The sequence below is a fragment of the Oncorhynchus tshawytscha genome, linkage group LG33 (assembly GCF_018296145.1).
Source record: "Oncorhynchus tshawytscha isolate Ot180627B linkage group LG33, Otsh_v2.0, whole genome shotgun sequence".
Classification (NCBI taxonomy): Eukaryota; Metazoa; Chordata; class Actinopteri; order Salmoniformes; family Salmonidae; genus Oncorhynchus; species Oncorhynchus tshawytscha.
The window spans coordinates 8,000,737-8,021,139 of NC_056461.1; the positions used below are offsets into that span (position 1 = coordinate 8,000,737).

Genomic DNA, 20,403 nt, shown 5'->3' on the forward strand with positions numbered 1-20,403 from the left:
GGATGGTTTCTTTGGATGCTGCACTGACAGCCAATTGTAAAGAATGGCACACACAGTCGATGAGTACCAAATTGGTCAATGCACATTTTTTCTTTAAAATCCTGTGCACCGCGTTGTGCACCCCAGTCATCACGCATTATCAGTAATAATAAGTAATAATAAACTGAAGATTCTCTTTTTAAGGTTACACTTAAGGGTAAAGTTACACAACTACCGCCTCTCAAATATAAAATATATTTAGATTTGTTTAACACTTTTTTGGTTACTACATGATACTATATGTGTTATTTCATACTTTTGACATCTTCACTAGTATTCTACATTGTAGAAAATAGTAAAAATAAAGAAAAACCCTTGAATGAGTAGGTGTCCAAACTTTTCACTGGTACTGTATCTCTTAAGACCAAAAAAATGCTGCTTCAGAGATTCCATATGTTACGCTACAACCCTGTAATTATAGGGCAAGGGGAGGGGAACCGAGGAGGGAGGGCTGAGGCCTAGATAGAAGTGGGCAGATGATGCTACAGGACTGTTTTGCTAGCACAGACTGGAATATGTTCCCGGGATTCTTCTGATGGCATTGAGGAGTACGCCACATCCGTCGCTGGCTTCACGAATAAGTGCATCAATTACGTTGTCCCCACAGTGACTGTACGAACATACCCAAACCAGAAGCCATGGATTACAGGCAACATCCGCACTGAGCTAAAGGGTAGAGCTGCGGTTTTCAAGGAGCGGAACTCTAACCTGGATGCTTGTAAGAAGTCCCGCTGTGCCCTCTGACGAACCATCAAACAGGCAAAGTGTCAATACAGGACTTAGATTGAATCGTACTACACCAGTCTGACACTCGTCGGATGAGGCAGGGCTGGCAAACTATTACAGACTACAAAGGGAAGCACAGCCATGAGCTTCCCAGTGACATGCGCCTACCAGACGAGTTAAATTACTTCTCTGCTCACTTCGAGGCAAGCAACACTGAAGCATGCATGTGAGCATCAGCTATCAGGACAGCGATTATTCACCTCGTACTGGACAAAGATTTTTTCATTAACAAGTCGGACGCAAAAGATTTACTTCAGACACCCGACAAGGAACAAATCCCTTCCTTTAAAAGTTTTGAGCTAATGCCACAACCATTTGTGGTAGATGGTGGCAGATTATGGTAAATTGCAGCATTCAAGCAACAATGGCTGACACTTAAATAACATGCCATAGAATTCTGCGGCACCTAGCAAGCTGTGCTGCAGTACACCACAACTTTTAAAGGAAGAACCACAGGACCAACGGGACATTAAAAACTGTAATATCTTATGTTTCACCGAGTCATGGCTGAACGACGACATGAATAACATACAGCTGGCGGGGTTTACGCTGCATCGGCAAGATAGAACAGCCGCCTCTGTTAAGACAAGGGGTGGTTATCTGTGTATATTTGTAAACAACAGCTGGTGCATGAAATCTAATAGTAAGGAAGTCTCAAGGTTTTGCTGGCCTGAGGTAGAGTATCTCAAGATAAGCTGTAGATATTTACCAAGAGAGTTTTCATCTATATGTTTCGTAGCTGTCTATTTACCACCACAAACTGATGCTCAATGAGTTGTATAAGGTCATAAGCAAACAGGAAAATGCTCATCCAGAGGCTACGCTCTTAGTGGCTGGGGACTTTAATGCAGTGACAATTATACCTAATTTCAACCAACATGTTAAAATGTGCAACCAGAGGGGGAAAAAACTCTAGATCACTTTTACTCCACACACAGAGACGTGTACAAAGCTCGCCCTCCATTTGGCAAATCTGACCATAATTCGATCTTCCTGATTCCTGCTTACAAACAAAAATTAAAGCAGGAAGCACTAGTGAATCAGTCAATAAAGAAGTGGGCAGATGATGCTACAGGACTGTTTTGCTAGCACAGACTGGAATATGTTCCCGGGATTCTTCTGATGGCATTGAGGAGTACGCCACATCCGTCGCTGGCTTCACGAATAAGTGCATCAATTACGTTGTCCCCACAGTGACTGTACGAACATACCCAAACCAGAAGCCATGGATGACAGGCAACATCCGCACTGAGCTAAAGGGTAGAGCTGCGGTTTTCAAGGAGCGGAACTCTAACCTGGATGCTTGTAAGAAGTCCCGCTGTGCCCTCTGACGAACCATCAAACAGGCAAAGTGTCAATACAGGACTTAGATTGAATCGTACTACACCAGTCCGACACTCGTCGGATGAGGCAGGGCTGGCAAACTATTACAGACTACAAAGGGAAGCACAGCCATGAGCTTCCCAGTGACATGCGCCTACCAGACGAGTTAAATTACTTCTCTGCTCACTTCGAGGCAAGCAACACTGAAGCATGCATGTGAGCATCAGCTGTTCCGGACGACTGTGTGATCAAGCTCTCCGTAGCCGATGTGATAAGACCTTTAAACAGGTCAACATTCACAAGGCCGCAGGGCCAGACGGATTACCAGGACGTGTACTCCGAGCATGCGCTGACCAACTGGCAATTGTCTTCACTGACATTTTCAAACTGAGTCTGCAATACCAAAATGTTTCAAGCAGATGGTCCCTGTGCCCAAGAACACTAAGGTAAATGACTACTGACCCGTAGCACTAACATCTATAGCCATGAAGTTCTTTGAAAGGCTGGTCATGACTCACATTAACACCATTATCCCAGAAACCCTAGATCCACTCCAATTTGCATACCGCCCCAACATATCCACAGATGAGTCAATCTCTATTGCACTCCACACTGCCCTTTCCCACCTGGACAACAGAAACACCTACGTGAGAATGCTATTCATTGACTACAGCTCAGCATTCAACACCATACTGCCCTCAAAGCTCATCACGAAGCTAAGGACCCTGGGACTAAACACCTCCCTATGCAACTGGATCCTGGACTTGCTGACAGACCGCACCCTTGATGGTAAGTGTAGGTAGAAACACACCTGCCATGCTGATCCTCAACACAGGGGACCCTCTGTGGTGCGTGCTGAGTCCCCTCCTGTACTTCCTGTTCATTCATGACTGCATGGTCATGTACGACTCCAACACCATCATTAAGTTTGGCGATGACACAACAGCGGTAGGCCTGATCACCAACAACGATGAGACAGTCTATAGGGAGGAGGTCAAAGACCTGGCCGTGTGGTGCAAGGATAACAACCTCTCCCTGAACATGATCAAGACAAAGGAGATAGTTGTGGACTACAGGAAATGTAAGGAGCTGTAGTGGAGCAGGTTGAGAGCTTCAAGTTCCATGGTGTCCATAATCACCAACAAACAGCATGGTCCAAACACACCAAGACAGTCATGAAGAGAGCATCACATAGCCTTTTCCCTCTCAGGAGACTGAAAAGGTTTGGCATGGGTCCTTAGATCCTCTTAAAGTGCATCATCTAGATCATCCTGACTGGTTGCATCACTGCCTGGAATGGCAACTGCTCGGCCTCTGACCGTAAGGCACTACAGAGGGTAGTGCGTACGGCCCAGTACATCACTGGGGCCTCTATTCCAGGTGGTGTTAGAGGAATGGCCCTAAAAATTGCCATCCTAGTCATAGACTGTTTTCTCTGCTACCACACAGCAAGCAATACCGGAGCACCAAGTCTAGGTTCAAAAGTTTTCTTAACAGCTTCTATCCTCAAGCCATTAGATTCCTGAACAGCTAATCAAATGCCTACCTAGACTATTTGCATTTTTTCTTAACACTTTCTTTTCTTAAAACTGCATTGTTGGTTAAGGGCTTGTAAGTAAGCATTTCACTGTTGTCTTCGGGGGATGTGACAAATACAATTTGATTTGGTTTGAGAACTAAATCTATTGGTAAGACCGAGAGCAGACTTTGCAATCCATCGAGTTAAACTCAACCATTACTTCCATGTAATCAACTCTGTTGTCGACTGGCTAACAAGCTTTGCGGCAAAGACCAATTAGTGGATATTGCAACTATTGAATCTGAATCAGGTGAATCGATACGTACTTACCCAAATTGGTACATCTGAACTAAAGCGGGTTTGCTAAAAGTCTTCAATGAAATGGCAAACTGTAGATTTCCGCCTAAATAGACCCAAAAGTAACTGCTATTCATGTATAATTCTATGACTGTGACATGCAAAAACTTGGTATATATGGAATGAACACATCTGGTAGATTATGAGGAAATGATGAGAATATAGGAGTTACATAGTTCAGAATACACTAGATAAAGCACACACAAAATAACATATATATATTTCTTTCAAAGTCATCTTTCATTGACAAGTGAATTATTGATGACTAGAGCTGGAAACACATCAGATGGCTTCCACAACATGTGAACAATATCAGAAAAAATGGGATTGATAGACCTTGCAACTAGAAATAAATTATAGTACAACTCTGTACAAAAGCAATAATGGCATTAAAATGAAGAATTGTCTATATGACAGCAGTCTAAAATAGTCATGTCAAATACCATGGCAAATGTATCTGTTTCTTTTTCATCAAAATGGAGGTAGCACATGATCTCTCTGAAGCAATCCCGTGACATGGTTTCTCCAAAGAATAGTATCCCATGCATGCCTGACCAGAAGCTCCCCATATACACGCTCTTTCGACCAAATTCTCCACGGACATACAGGATTGAAATGAAGGCTTCAGCTCATCAACAGATAGATCCCAGACAGTGTCTCCATGCTCTGTGTGTGCCTAAGCCACAGTACAGTCCCTGAATTCTGTAGTATGTCCATGTCACTTAAACAATGAAAGCTGGCGAGTGCATTGCTGATGTTGTTTTTTGCTTGAGAGGGTAGGGCCTGCTCTTTCAGTTATGACATTTTGTGCTGATAATCGGCCTGTAGAACCTATAGAACCGGCTTGTTCTATCTAAACGGTGCCGTCCTTTCCTCTCTCCTGTCTCACCGTTTCATTTGGTGGTGGCAGTGGGCCCCTGCTCATTGTGCATCGTCCTGGCTTTTTTGCGCTTAGGTCTCGGAGGTGTCGGTTATTCAGGCTGAGGCTCAGAATTAGAAGAAGAATCCTCAGAGATGTCATGATTCATTTCTTCCCTGCCATCTGAGTCGTTTTCGTTCAGATCTTGTAGCAGCGCTAACACAGCATTCGTCTTGGTCTTCTTGTCATTGAAAATTACCCAAGCTCTCACTGTGTACTCCTAGTAGGCCAGAGTAGACTGATAAAACTGCTTGGATTTCGTGGACATATAGGGTACATATCATTTTGATATTACAATTAGAATTGATCAATACAATAGAATGGCTCGCCCTGTTCTTCATTCACAATTAGTGATTCCATAATTATGCATCGTTCCCTTCCTCAAACTCATCAACTCACCCATTCTACCCCATTCTACTTTAACTTAATTTACTTCTTCTTTTGTTATGTGTGAAATTAGTTTCGGTATGGTTTAAATTTAGTTTCAAGGCAATTATCGGGGTGACTATCAACTGGGCGCGGCACATTCCACTGTCAGGAGAAGGTCAACGGGAGAAAATCATTGTTTTAAATGACGTACCCTCATAAAACTGGTTATAGCTCCAGATCGGTTTGTGATATTAAGATTCTAACAATGGCAGTGTCTTATTATATAAATTATATTAAATTATATTAAATTATATAACACCCCCTATGTTGTTTTTCTATGTTGTGTTTTGTGTTTGGCAGTCGTTAGTTGTCTCTGAAAAAAGGTGGGGTGTGGATGTGTTTTGCTTGTGTATTGTGCCTGTAGCCCCTCCCCCTCTCCCCAACAAGAAAAAGATATGGTCACAAACATATATATTTTCTATCAGCAGCCAGTCCCAAACAGATCGGTTAATCAGGGTTGGCTATCATTGGCTGTTAATCACAGCCCTTGTTTGTGGGTTCTTCGTGTTAAGTGCTTATGAAACTGACGGGACTGTGGCTTATCCATCACACACACACACACACCACACACACACACACACACACACACACACACACACACACACACACACACACACACACACACACACACACACACACACACACACACACACACACACACACACACATGGCTGAAAGGAATACAGCAGAGCAGGATTCATCAGGTATTGTTCTCTGCAACACATTGGGGAACGAAGAGCAGCCTAGTGATGCCGAACAGTTAGCATCCAAGCTAATAAATCAGCTTTCACTCTAATGACTCCGCCATGTAGCAGTCAGGCACTCCGGTATTTGGCGATCAAGCTAATCTCTCAGGTTTCTAGTATTGACTCAGGTATTTAGCATGCAGGCTAACACATCAACAAGGATAATTCAGACTAATGGATTACTCATTTAGCATTGACTCAGGTATTTAGCCTACAAGCTAATCACTGGGGTACGTAGCATTCGGGATAATAAATAACTAATTTGCCATTCAGACTAATGAGGGAGCTTAGTGCTGTTCCACTGAGGAATGGCACTGTTGTTCTCTGTGTACTCACTTCATTTTCTGGCATGAAACACACACACACACACACACACACACACAAACACACACGTACAGTCAAGTAAAAAGAAACAGCTTGTGTGACTCATGAGATGAATGATTAAGCGAATCCAAAGACCGAGTAGGCAGAAAAATAGGGTGTTAGAACATGCATATGTATGTGTGTGTGTCGCTGGTGATTTAGAGTATGTGTAGGGCTAGAACAAAACTGTGCACTGTGTGGTGGTGCCTCAGGAGAGAATTGAGAAACAGTGATTTAGTGCTAAGTATGCAACTGAACTAGAGCAGAAAGACCCTTGTGAAAAATAAATGAACTACATATGCAAGAGAAGAACTCACAGCTCGCTCATTAGTGTGTCCCACCCACACACACACACATACACCGGCAAACGCACATACACAGGAACACACATGCACACAGACAGACAGACAGTGTAGGGTAATTAAAAGTAATTATTCTCAATTCTGCTAGGTCTGCGTGGATCAGTGTTCAGGTTGTAGAGGCAGTTTACTGTTTCACTCATTACAGGATAAACCAAACAAATCTACATCCCTCCCTCCTCTCCCTCAGTAATAATTAAAAAGGGGATGAGGAGGAGGAGTGAAAGATGAGAGGAGGGCTTGAGAGAGGAATGCAGCTAAAGCAGTTTCTCACTCCTCAAATTCAGCTTACTCCACAACACGCATGCAATAACCCCCCCCACACACACACACACACACACACTACACCAGTGGTTCCCAATCATCAGTACTAGGACTTGAGAAAAGACTAATGAGACCATAGGCCTACTGGTACAATGCACATGAGGGGGTACTTCTGGGCAGAGCAAAATTCAGTTGGTGGTACAGCAGCTTCAAGTTTCAAGTTCTACTAGTATACCATATGTATGTCCAGCAAAATGCTTACTTGTAGGTTCCTTCTTGCAACAACAATACGAAACAAAAGATATTATGAACATAAAGTAAATGGCTCAGTATAATATAATGAACATTTTAGCATAAAAAGGCACACTTTACAGTACAATATTTACACGTGTTTTGGAGAAGGGGGGATTGGAGGCTAGTGTTTAAGTTGTGCAGTATTTAGCACTAATAATAATAATAATAATGAGAGTCTGGTAGCAGTCGTGATGTGTGTGTAGCATGAGTTTAAATGTGTGCGTGTGTACAGTGCCTTCAGAAAGTATTCACACCCGGTGACTTTTTCTACATGTTGTTGTGTTACAGCCTGAAAGGGAAACTATTGGTAGATGGGTCAAAAAAAAGAAGTTAAAAGCTGACATTGAATAACCATTTGAGCATGGTGAAGTTATGAATTACCCTTTAGATGGTGTATCAATACACCTAGTCATTTGATGCAGGCGTCCTTCCTAACTCAGTTGCCGGAGAGGAAGGAAACCACTCAGGTATTTCACCATGTGGTCAATGGTGACTCTAAAACAGTTTAATGGCTGGGATAGGAGAAAACTGAGGATGGATCAACAACACTGTAGTTACTTCACAATACTAACCAACAGTATCTGACAGAGTGAAAATAAGCAAGCCTGTGCAGAATACAAATATTCCAAAACATGAATCATGTTTGCAACATGGCGCTAAATTAATACTGCAAAAAACGTGTCAAAGCAATTTACTATTTGTCCTGAATAAAAAGTGTTATGTTTGGGGCAAATCCAATACAACACATTATTGAGTACCACACTCCATATTGTCAAGCATAGCGGTCGCTGCATCATGTTATGGGAATGCTTGTAATCATTAGACTGGGGAGTTATCCAGGATAAAAAAGTAACAGAATGGAGGTAGCACAGGCAAAATCCTAGAGGAAAACCTGGTTCAGTCTGCTTTACATAAGACACTGGGAGGTAAATTTACCTTTCAGCAGGACAATAACCTAAAACACAAGGCCAAATCTACAATGCATCACTGCCTGGTAAGGCAACTGCTCGGCCTCCGACTGCAAAGCACTGCAGAGGGTAATGTGTACGGCCCAGTACATCACCGGGGCCAAGCTTCCTACCATCCAGGACTTCTATACCAGGCGGTGTCAGAGGAAGGCCCTAAAAATGGTCAAGTCTCCAGCGAGGCACTTGTCATAGACTGTTCTCTCTGCTACTGCACGGCAAGCAGTACCGGAGCGCCAAGTCTATGTCCAAGAGGCTTCTAAACAGCTTCTACCCCCAAGCCATAAGACTCCTGAACAGCAAATCAACCCCCCCCAATACAAATACAATTTGATTTGATTTGACGCTGGAGTTGTTTACCAAGAACACATTGAATGTTCTTGAGTGGCCAGGTTCCAGTTTTGACTTAAATCTGCTTGGCAAGACTTGAAAATGGTTATCTAGCAATGAGCTTGAAGAATTTTGAAAAGAATAATGGACATATTGTACAATCCAGGTGTACAAAGCTCTTATAGACTTACCCAGAAAGACTCATAGCTGTAATCCCTACCAAAGGTGATTCAAACGTATTGACTCATGGGTGTGACTACTTACGTAAATGAGATATTTCTGTATTTCATTTTCAATAAATTTGCAAAAATGTATTAAAACATGTCTTTACTTTGACATTAAGGGGTATTGTGTGTAGATAAAAAAAATATATTTAATCCATTTTGAATTCAGGCTGTAACAACAAAATGTGGAATAAATCAAGGGGTTTGAATACTTTCTGAAGGCACTGTATGTATATGAGCGTGTGTGTGTGTGTGTGTATGTGTGTATATCTGTGTGGGTGTGTGAGTGCATGTGTGCTATGGTGCAGTCAGTGCAGGTGGTCAGTCCAGTTCAAGTGTTCAGCAGTCTGATGGCTTGTAGACCAAAAAAGGTAGGGAGCCACTGCTCTACACACACAAACACCAACACACACACACACACAAAGACACGCACATGCGGATTGTATATTTCTTCCTCTAGCAAACTGAGTCACTGTAATGTGAAGCATTTTAACTTTGAACTAACATTGAGTTAATTTGAACTAGAATTGAACTTACATTCAGCTAATGTGGACCTGAACTGAAAATAACATTGACTTGGAGACGTATAAATGCGTAGACCAGGTGCGTTCTGAGCCCTCTCCTGTACTCCCTGTTCACCCACGACTGCGTGGCCACGCACGCCTCCAACTCAATCATCAAGTTTGCGGACGACACAACAGTGGTAGGCTTGATTACCAACAACGACGAGACGGCCTACAGGGAGGAGGTGAGGGCCCTCGGAGTGTGGTGTCAGGAAAATAACCTCACACTCAACGTCAACAAAACTAAGGAGATGATTGTGGACTTCAGGAAACAGCAGAGGGAACACCCCCTATCCACATCGATGGAACAGTAGTGGAGAGGGTAGCAAGTTTTAAGTTCCTCGGCATACACATCACAGACAAACTGAATTGGTCCACTCACACAGACAGCATCGTGAAGAAGGCGCAGCAGCGCCTCTTCAACCTCAGGAGGCTGAAGAAATTCGGCTTGTCACCAAAAGCACTCACAAACTTCTACAGATGCACAATCGAGAGCATCCTGGCGGGCTGTATCACCGCCTGGTACGGCAACTGCTCCGCCCTCAACCGTAAGGCTCTCCAGAGGGCAGTGAGGTCTGCACAACGCATCACCGGGGGCAAACTACCTGCCCTCCAGGACACCTACACCACCCGATGTTACAGGAAGGCCAAAAAGATCATCAAGGACATCAACCACCCGAGCCACTGCCTGTTCACCCCGCTATCATCCAGAAGGCGAGGTCAGTACAGGTGCATCAAAGCTGGGACCGAGAGACTGAAAAACAGCGTCTATCTCAAGGCCATCAGACTGTTAAACAGCCACCACTAACATTGAGTGGCTGCTGCCAACACACTGACAATGACACTGACTCAACTCCAGCCACTTTAATAATGGGAATTGATGGGAAATGATGTAAATATATAAACAATGCTACCTTATATAATGTTACTTACCCTACATTATTCATCTCATATGCATACGTATATACTGTACTCTATATCATCGACTGCATCCTTATGTAATACATGTATCACTAGCCACTTTAACTATGCCACTTTGTTTAAATTCTCATCTCATATGTATATACTGTACTCGATATCAGCTACTGTATCTTGCCTATGCTGCTCTGTACCATCACTCATTCATATATCCTTATGTACATATACTTTATCCCCTTGCACTGTGTATAAGACAGTAGTTTTGGAATTGTTAGTTAGATTACTTGTTGGTTATTACTGTATTGTCGGAACTAGAAGCACAAGCATTTCACTACACTCGCATTAACATCTGCTAACCACGTGTATGTGACAAATAAAATTTGATTTGATTTGAATGTAATACCCAGGGAGAGAGGAGGCAAACCTCATAACAATTGTGATGTCGATGTTTATAGTGTTTCCATAACTATAGGGCCAGATTGGCATTGTGAGCATTGGTGTTTTCGTTACCCACTTCCTGTCATCATGACGGGTTTTGACTGAGCGTTTTGATGTTAGCCAGGCAGGTGGTCAGCTAATAATATCAGCTCTCTCCTGAGCAATATTTATGAGCACAGAGAAATAGAGAGAGAGACTCATACGTGTAATCAGAGGTAGTGTGTTGGAAGCGAAACAGCGACTTTACATAAATTACCCACCTGTAATCTGAACGCCCCCTCAATGAAGTCTCCTCAGGGGTGTGTGTGTGGGTGTGTGTGTATGTGTGTGTGTGTGTGCGTGCATGTTTTGGAATGGAGTGTAGCAATGAGGAGGAGGCCAAGGGATGGTGGATTAGCTCTCTGATGAGCAATGGCATTGGTGAGCTGAGCCTTGAAGGAATTGGCAAGGTGAGGTTGGAGGATTGCAATAAAGCTGACCACACACATGCCGGTCAGGTGAGAGGGGAGGGTTGTAGGAGAGGAAGAGGTGGAGGACAAAGGTGAGGAGAGGGGATGATAGAGAAGACAGGATAGGAGAGGATAAGGATTTGATGGAGTAGAAAAGAGATGGGAGGAGAGGCGAGGGGAGGGGGAGGTTGAGTCAGTAACTGTATGTGTAACTGCAGGTGGAATCAGTCTTACATACAGAAACATTGCTTCAGAGCCTCATAAATAAACATGGAGCCTTGTCACCTGCTTCACTAAACCTCTAAGGTACCATACCCCTACACACGCACACGTACACGCACACATGCACACACACACAAACCCACACACACACGCACAAACATCAAAGTAGAGAGTCACCAGCAGAATTCAATGTGCTTGGTCAGGTCTAGTGTGAATTCTTGATAATGTGTAGTCAACTGTTAAAAGTAAGGCAACATTGTTGCTGGAATTGAAAATGAAATGGTATATGCGTTTTGATTTTATGTTCTAAGAGTGGTTTAATGGCTGCTGTCCTGGGTTCCATCCCAGTGCTAAAAAGCTCCTAATACCTCTGTTTCTATGTAACACACACACGCTCGCTCTCTCACACTCACTCATGTTTTTTTGTGTTCCAGGGGAGGACTTCTATGAGCTGTCGCCCTATGAGCTCCACGAATTCTCAGAAGAGTTTAGACACGCCTCCATCATCTCAGGTACCACTGGATGTGTGTGTGTGTGTGTCCAGGCAGGTCACACCAGATCGACTTCAGTATTCAACGTTTGCCCTGTCCCCCGGGACGTTGGGAGATGCCTTCAATACTGTCCACTAGGGGCAACCTGAGCACCTATTACCAATTAGTAGGCTCCTGGCTTGCTAGGGCATTGTGGATGGGGATAGAGGAAGGCCTTTAACTGCACACTCTGGCTTCAAGGAAAGGGAAAGGGGGATAACCTAGTCAGTTGGATAACTGAATGCATTCAACTGAAATGTGTCTTCCCCATTTAACCCAACCCTGGGTTCAATCTCAGTGTTAGGCTCTAGATTTGATTTGTTCTGTTTTAAAACTATCCCAAGCCTTAACCCTTACCTTAACCAGTCAGAATGAATGCCTAAACTTAACTGTCGAAATTTGACATTTATCCCCCACCTTGGACAAATGTTCAATACTGAAGTTAGACCATGATACCTTGTTGCTATGTCTGTTAAGGTAACAGGGTTGGTGTATGTCGGCCTGTTTCTGATAAGGAGGGGCTACTTAGAATACAAATCTCCCCTGTTGATTGAGATGAATGAACAGAAGCCATTTCCTGTGTGTGTGTGTGTGTGTGTGTGTGTGTGTGTGTGTGTGTGTGTGTGTGTGTGTGTGTGTGTGTGTGTGTAACTGAAGCTATCCTCCATCCCCGCATGAAAAGCTATTTTCTTTCCAATTTCCTTTTGCACCAGTTCACATTTCTCATTATTTAAAGCACTGAGAAGTCATCTGCAGCTTCTCTAGGAGACATACGAGCTTCACTACAGAAGAAATTACATCCACCACACACATTCCGCCATTTCTTGGTATATGTGGAAGAGAGAGTGTTTATATTTTATATAATTTGTGTATTCCCTCTCAGTTCATCAAAGATAAACACTCTATCTGACGATTGATCATACTTCATTTGAACTCTCTCTCTGTTTCGGTATTTCACACAGACTCCTGACTCCTCTTTAGATTCAATCGGAAGATCCACGTTAAAATGTAAACATACGTTTCGATGGAACTGACAGTCTTTGCAACCGCGGGAGCATTGCCTATAATTGTCAGTCGCGCTACAAAGAGGATCTTCAGAGCTACAGATTGCATTGAGCCCTTAAAGCGGCAATCTGCAGTTCAAACAATAACAAAGCAGACACCCTGCCACTGATTTGGTAAACAGCTGAGGGATGGGGCTGAAGAAATTGAACCACTTTCAAATTCATGGTCAGAGCTATGGATACAAGGGCTGACCATCAATCATATCACAATTAGAGTTGTAAACATGTTTTGAGGCTCCAAAGTGTGTTCACATTCACATTGTTTTACAACCAATGGAGTAAAACAAACATAGTTTGGGTTCTGACAGGGAACGACTGTTCAACTAAGCTCATGAGGCACCTATAAGTTATATTCTTCAAGAATCAATGGATAGATATGATTCATTTAAAGGGGAATTTCACCCTGGAGACCCTGTTTTTTAATCATGTCCAAGTCAGTGAGATGTGTTTCACACATACAGTACCAGTCAAATTTGGACACACCTAATCCTTCCATGTTTTTTATTTATTTGTACTGTTTTCTACATTGTAGAATTATAGTAAAGACATCGAAACTATGAAATAACACGGTTTACCAGCAAACGTTAGCACATGACTGGTGTTGGCTAGCTAGTTAGCCTGGTGCTTGTGAACTTGCTATCTGCCAAGCTTTTACATTTGTAACTTGTTAGCAAACATGTAACACCAGGAAATGTAAATCATTTTAATTGACAAGGGTTGATATTTTAAATGATGATGTAAGTTGGATGCATTTCAAATCTCGCAAAATTATAGGTATGATGCGAGATAGGATCCCCCCCCCCCCATCCATTGACTTTGACAAGTCATTCTTGTCTATAGTAACCTTTGGAAGGTTTTGTTGTAGTAATGTCTTTGTGTTGTGTTTTGAGAATCTTCAGAGAGAAAAATGAGGTGGTTGTGTAATTCAAAATGAGGTGGTTGTGTAATTACTGTTGTAGTCTTGACTTTATACTTTTCAGTGTACCTCGTGCTCGTGTACCCAAAATGCAGCTACTTTGTGGTGTATTTCCGCAGGACACTGTGGAAGGATTACAGATAACCCGAGTTTTCCAAAGACAAAAGGTAAATAGAGAAAAGGGGTAGCCTAAATTGATTACGTGGTCTGTAAGGTACTCTGTGGTCCTCAGACTACCTCTAACCACATAACACAAACCCATACGAACATTACCCAATTCATCTTTATGTCATGCTCAGTAGCAGTGCGTGGGTAAAAGCACTGGGGAAGCCAGAAAAAAAGAGCCATATTACAAACTGTGTTGTGATAATTGCGTTGTTTGCTCTGTAACCTGTTAGTTCATGTGCCTTGCCGTCGTGACATATGGGCCTAAGGCAGAGACAATAAGAAGACACAGTGGCAGAATAAATTCACCCACACCTTTGTTTCATCACAAAACCGGGGAGCAACCAGTGGAATCCATAAAGCATATCGCATGAAACAAACAGTTACGTGACCTACAGGTCAATCAAGTTCATGTTTCTTACATTTTTGGACTACTAAACGATTATTGATTTAGAACACCGGAGAAATATTTGGCTGTCCATGTTACTGGTGTGTGTGTGTGTGTGTGTAAGTACAAAAAACATGTTGACTCACCCTACTTGTAGAGAACCGCTAATGCCATCCTCCTCTCTTTCTGTTGCCAAAACGGTCTATGACTTTGTCATACAGTACACACTTTTAGTTTGTTGTCGTAGGTTGCATGGCTAAAACACTTGCTCGTTAGCCTAACATGCTTTCGATGAGCAAGTGTAACAGTATAACTTTAGAGCGTCCCCTCGCCCATACCCGGGCGCGAACCAGGGACCCTCTGCAAACATCAACAACAGTCACCCACGAAGCATCGCTACCCATCGCTCCACAAAAGCCGTGGCTCTTGCAGAGCAAGGGGAACTACTACTTCAAGGTCTCAGAGCAAGTGACGTCACCGATTGAAACGCTATTTAGCGCGCACCACCGCTAACTAGCTAGCCGTTTCACATCCGTTATACAAGCTAGTTAAAATGAGCATACTACATTTAGCTACATTTTGAACTTCCTTTCAGGGGTACAATGTATGAATTTACGTTTGGATCAGAATCGCTGTTATAATTGTTGTCCAGTACGAAGAATTAAGTGAAACCACAAGTCCAAATCCCCTTCTCCAGCCATAGCTAACTTAGGAAAGGGACAATTTTAGCTATCTAGACACCGGAGAACAACAACTGGCAGCAAGATTGCTAGCCAACTGAGAACCAACTAACTAACCAACCAAAGATTATTTATACACATTCATCATTGCTACCAACACACAGAGAGTGAGTTAGCTATATCGGCAACTCTATTTTTTAGTAACATAGTGTTTTCCAGACAAGAGTGTAATTGATGGATACCAGATTTAGCTGCTCATATTTGCTGATATCTGCTGTGCTGTACAGAAACCCAGCCTAAAACCCCAAACAGCAAGCAATGCAGGTGTAGAAGCACGGTGGCTAGGAAAAACTCCCTAGAAAGGCCAAAACCTAGGAAGAAACCTAGAGAGGAACCAGGCTATGAGGGGTGACCAGTCCTCTTCTGGTTGTGCCGGGTGGAGATTATAACAGAACATGGCCAAGATGTTCAAATGTTCATAAATAACCAGCATGGTCAAATAACAATAATCACAGTAGTTGTCGAGGGTGGAACAAGTCAGCACTTCAGGAGTAAATGTCAGTTGGCTTTTCATAGCCGATCATTAAGAGTATCTCTACCAATCCTGCTGTCTCTAGAGAGTTGAAAACAGCAGGTCTGGGACAGGTAGCACGTCCGGTGAACAGGTCAGGGTTCCATAGCCGCATGCAGAACAGCTGAAAATGGAGCAGCACCATGGCCAGGTGGACTGGGGAGGGCAAGGAGTCGTCATGTCAAGTAGTCCTGAGGCATGGTCCTAGGGCTCAGGTCCTCCAAGAGAAAGAAAGAAAGAAAGAAAGAAAGAAAGAAAGAAAGAAAGAAAGAAAGAGAGAAAGAAAGAAAGAGAGAATTATAGAGAGCATACTTAAATTCACACAGGACACCAGATAAGACAGGAGAAGACAGGAGAAGTACTCCAGATATAACAGACTGACCCTAGCCCCCCGACACATAAACTACTGCAGCATAAATACTGGAGGCTGAGACAGGAGGGGTCAGGAGACACTGTGGCCCCATCCGATGATACCCCGGACAGGGCCAAATAGGCAGGATATAATCCCACCCACTTTGCCAAAGCACAACCCCCACACCGCTAGAGGGATATCTTCAACCACCCACTTACCATCCTGAGACAAGGCCGAGTATAGCCCACAAAGATCTCCGCCACGGCACAACCCATGGGGGGGGACCAACCCAGACAGGATGATCACATCAGTGACTCAACCCACTCAAGTGACGCACCCCTTCTAGAGACGGCATGGAAGAGCACCAGTAAGCCAGTGACTCAGCCCCTGAAATAGGGTTAGAGGGAGAGAATCCCAGTGGAGAGAGTGGAACCGGCCAGGCAGAGACAGCAAGGGCAGTTATTTGCTCCAGAGCCTTTCCGTTCACCTTCACACACCTGGGTCAGACTACACTCAATCATATGACCCACTGAAGAGATGAGTCTTCAGTAAAGACTTAAAGGTTGAGACCGAGTCTGCGTCTCTCACATGGGTAGGCAGACCATTCCATAAAAATGGAGCTCTATAGGAGAAAGCCCTGCCTCCAGCTGTTTGCTTAGAAATTCTAGGGACAATTAGGAGGCCTGCGTCTTGTGACCGTAGCGTATGTGTAGGTATGTACGGCAGGACCAAATCGGAAAGATAGGTAGGAGAAAGCCCATGTAATGCTTTGTAGGTTAGCAGTAAAACCTTGAAATCAGCCCTTGCCTTAACAGGAAACCAGTGTAGGGAGGCTAGCACTGGAGTAATATGATCACATTTTTTGGTTCTAGTCAGGATTCTAGCAGCTGTATTTTTGCACTAACTGAAGTTTATTTAGTGCTTTATCCGGGTAGCCGGAAAGTAGAGCATTGCAGTAGTCTAACCTAGAAGTAACAAAAGCATGGATTCATTTTTCTGCATCATTTTTGGACAGAAAGTTTCTGATTTTTGCAATGTTACGTAGATGGAAAAAAGCTGTCCTTGAAACACTCTTGATATGTTCCTCAAAAATTAACCAGAAACTGGTAGCTACCATGGCATACCCAGTTAGCAATGATCACTCAGGAGGCCGGCATCCTTCCAGAGTGGTCAAGTGCCATGCGACAGCTTTTTGCCCATCGCCTCATTCATGGTGCACCTGCGATAGGCTGCCGTGCTCTTGCTGTTAACATGGCGTATTCCCCTCACACAACCTACCCGCCTTTCACCCACCCTTCTCCCGACCGGCGACCCAACAGATGCAAGTCCGAAGCGGGATGCTTTTTCAGCGACAAGCCAACGGCATGCCCTACTCCCTGTCGCCACTTATTTACGTAAAATATATTTATTGATTTTTATTATTTACGATTCATTGGATGCTATGGCCATTTGAAAAAGGTTTTTGGAAAAGTACTGTAAATGGTTATGTGCAAAACATATCAGAACACAAAGTCCTGGTGGATCCACTGGTGACAACAAATCAATTACTTTCTGTTGGTTGCTGTATGGCATCAGTGGACACTCAGACTGCTCTCAGGGCAGATCTGACGGTTTTGACTAGCAGAAGTTACTTTCTGTTGGTTGCTGAATGGCATCAGTGGACACTCAGACTGCTCTGCAGGGCATCAGATCTGCTCTCAGGGCAGATCTGACGTTTTGACTAGCAGAAGTTACTTTCTGTTGGTTGCTGAATGGCATCAGTGGACACTCAGACTGCTCTCAGGGCAGATCTGACGGTTTTGACTAGCAGAAGTTACTTTCTGTTGGTTGCTGAATGGCATCAGTGGACACTCAGACTGCTCTCAGGGCAGATCTGACGGTTTTGACTAGCAGAAGTTACTTTCTGTTGGTTGCTGAATGGCATCAGTGGACACTCAGACTGCTCTCAGGGCAGATCTGACGGTTTTGACTAGCAGAAGTTACTTTCTGTTGGTTGCTGAATGGCATCAGTGGACACTCAGACTGCTCTCAGGGCAGATCTGACGGTTTTGACTAGCAGAAGTTACTTTCTGTTGGTTGCTGTAGGGCATCAGTGGACACTCAGACTGCTCTCAGGGCAGATCTGACGGTTTTGACTAGCAGAAGTTACTTTCTGTTGGTTGCTGTAGGGCATCAGTGGACACTCAGACTGCTCTCAGGGCAGATCTGACGGTTTTGACTAGCAGAAGTTACTTTCTGTTGGTTGCTGAATGGCATCAGTGGACACTCAGACTGCTCTCAGGGCAGATCTGACGGTTTTGACTAGCAGAAGTTACTTTCTGTTGGTTGATGTATGGCATCAGTGGACACAGATCAGACTGCTTTCAGGGCATCAGATCTGCTCTCAGGGCAGATCTGTTTTGACTAGCAGAAGTTACTTTCTGTTGGTTGCTGAATGGCATCAGTGGACACTCAGACTGCTCTCAGGGCAGATCTGACGGTTTTGACTAGCAGAAGTTACTTTCTGTTGGTTGCTGAATGGCATCAGTGGACACTCAGACTGCTCTCAGGGCAGATCTGACGGTTTTGACTAGCAGAAGTTACTTTCTGTTGGTTGCTGAATGGCATCAGTGGACACTCAGACTGCTCTCAGGGCAGATCTGACGGTTTTGACTAGCAGAAGTTACTTTTTGTAGAAGGATAGAACTAGGATAGAAGCAGCAGTTTAGGAGAATTAACGTGCCAGGTTAGGAGAATTAGGTTAAAGATTATGAAAAGGGTTGTCTAAAATGCTAAAATTGTCCCTTGATGCACCAAAAAACTATCTAGCTACATCCAGGCTTGCTCTGATAACAATTTGTTTCCACTAATGTGATTCTGCTTTGATGTTGGACTCTTCAACTTCTTCTGTGGGGGTTAATAATTATTAGATCGGACCCTTTTTCCCGCCTAAAATGACATACCCAAATCTAACTGCCTGTATCCAAGCACCTGAAGCAAGGATATGCATATTCTTGATACCATTTGAAAGAAACAGTTTGAAGTGTGTGGAAATGTGAAATGAATGTAGGAGAATATAACACATTAAACATGGTAGAAGATAAAACAAAGAAAAGACATGCATTCCATCATCTTTGAAATGCAAGAGAAAGGCCAGTATAAGACTCAAGGCACAATTTAGATTTTGGCCACTAAATGGCAGTAGTGTACAAAGTTTTAGACTGATCCAATGAACCATTGCATTTATGTTCAAAATGCTGTATCAAGACTGCCCAAATGTACCTAATTGGTTTATTAATACATTTTCAAGTTCATAACTTTGCACTCTCCTCAAACAATAGCATGGTATTATTTCACTGTAATAGCTACTGTAAATTGGACAGTGCAGTTAGATTAACAAGAATTTAAGCTTTCTGCCCTTATCAGATATGCCTATGTCCTGGGAAATGTTCTTGTTACTTACAACCTCATGCTAATCACATTAGCCTGCGTTAGCTCAACCGTCCCGCGGGGGGACACCAATCCTGAGGTGCCACCACCTACTGTACATAGTGTGGACCTCTCTACTTTCAGGATTGAGAGTATGAGTCAGATTTTACCCTACAGTATATCAAAAACCTTAATGCATGTGACATTATTGGTAACAGTTCAAAGTCTTAACATCCTCCCAATGAAATGGCTATGGATACCAAACACTATAGCAATGCAGACTTCATTGAAATAATAGATAGCAGCAACTATGGATTGGACAATATCCATGTATGACAGTGCAACATCTGAACAGGTCCACTATTTGACAAAGATGACGAAGAAGCAAACAACAACGAGATGCTACAATTCAAGTTCTGTCAATGATTTTGATTTGATGTTATTGGTGAGATGCCAAATTGGCTTCCGTTTACAATTTTTTGGATGAGCCAGGACCATTCACAGTTGAGCTTACCCAGTTTAGCTCAACACTGATTGGCTATTATTGTATTCAAAAAAATATCAAGGGAGGCCAAATGCTTGCTTGCTGGCTTCCCTGCATTTAATTCTATGGGCAGCAACGATGTCAATACTCTGTTTGGCCAGATAGCATCAGAAAGATGAGCTACTGTACACATAGAGACAGAGGGGCACTGTTTCGCTTGCTTGGATGCTTCCACCGGTGAGATACATTCAGCCTCTTGCGAATTGAAGGAAAATTATTAAATAAAGAGAGACAAATGATAAAATTCTATGTGTTTTTTTATTTTTATTTTTTAATTT

At 43.2% G+C, this 20,403-nt stretch overlaps 1 protein-coding gene across 1 annotated transcript in view; it reads left to right on the forward strand.

Annotated features, from left to right (window-relative positions):
* Positions 1-20,403, forward strand: part of LOC112231489 (GDNF family receptor alpha-2) — a 78,167-nt gene that overhangs the window by 19,154 nt on the left and 38,610 nt on the right. The window contains exon 3 of the mRNA XM_042311629.1: positions 11,942-12,019. Coding sequence (XP_042167563.1) covers positions 11,942-12,019 — 78 coding nt within the window. The remainder of the gene's footprint in view (positions 1-11,941; positions 12,020-20,403) is intronic.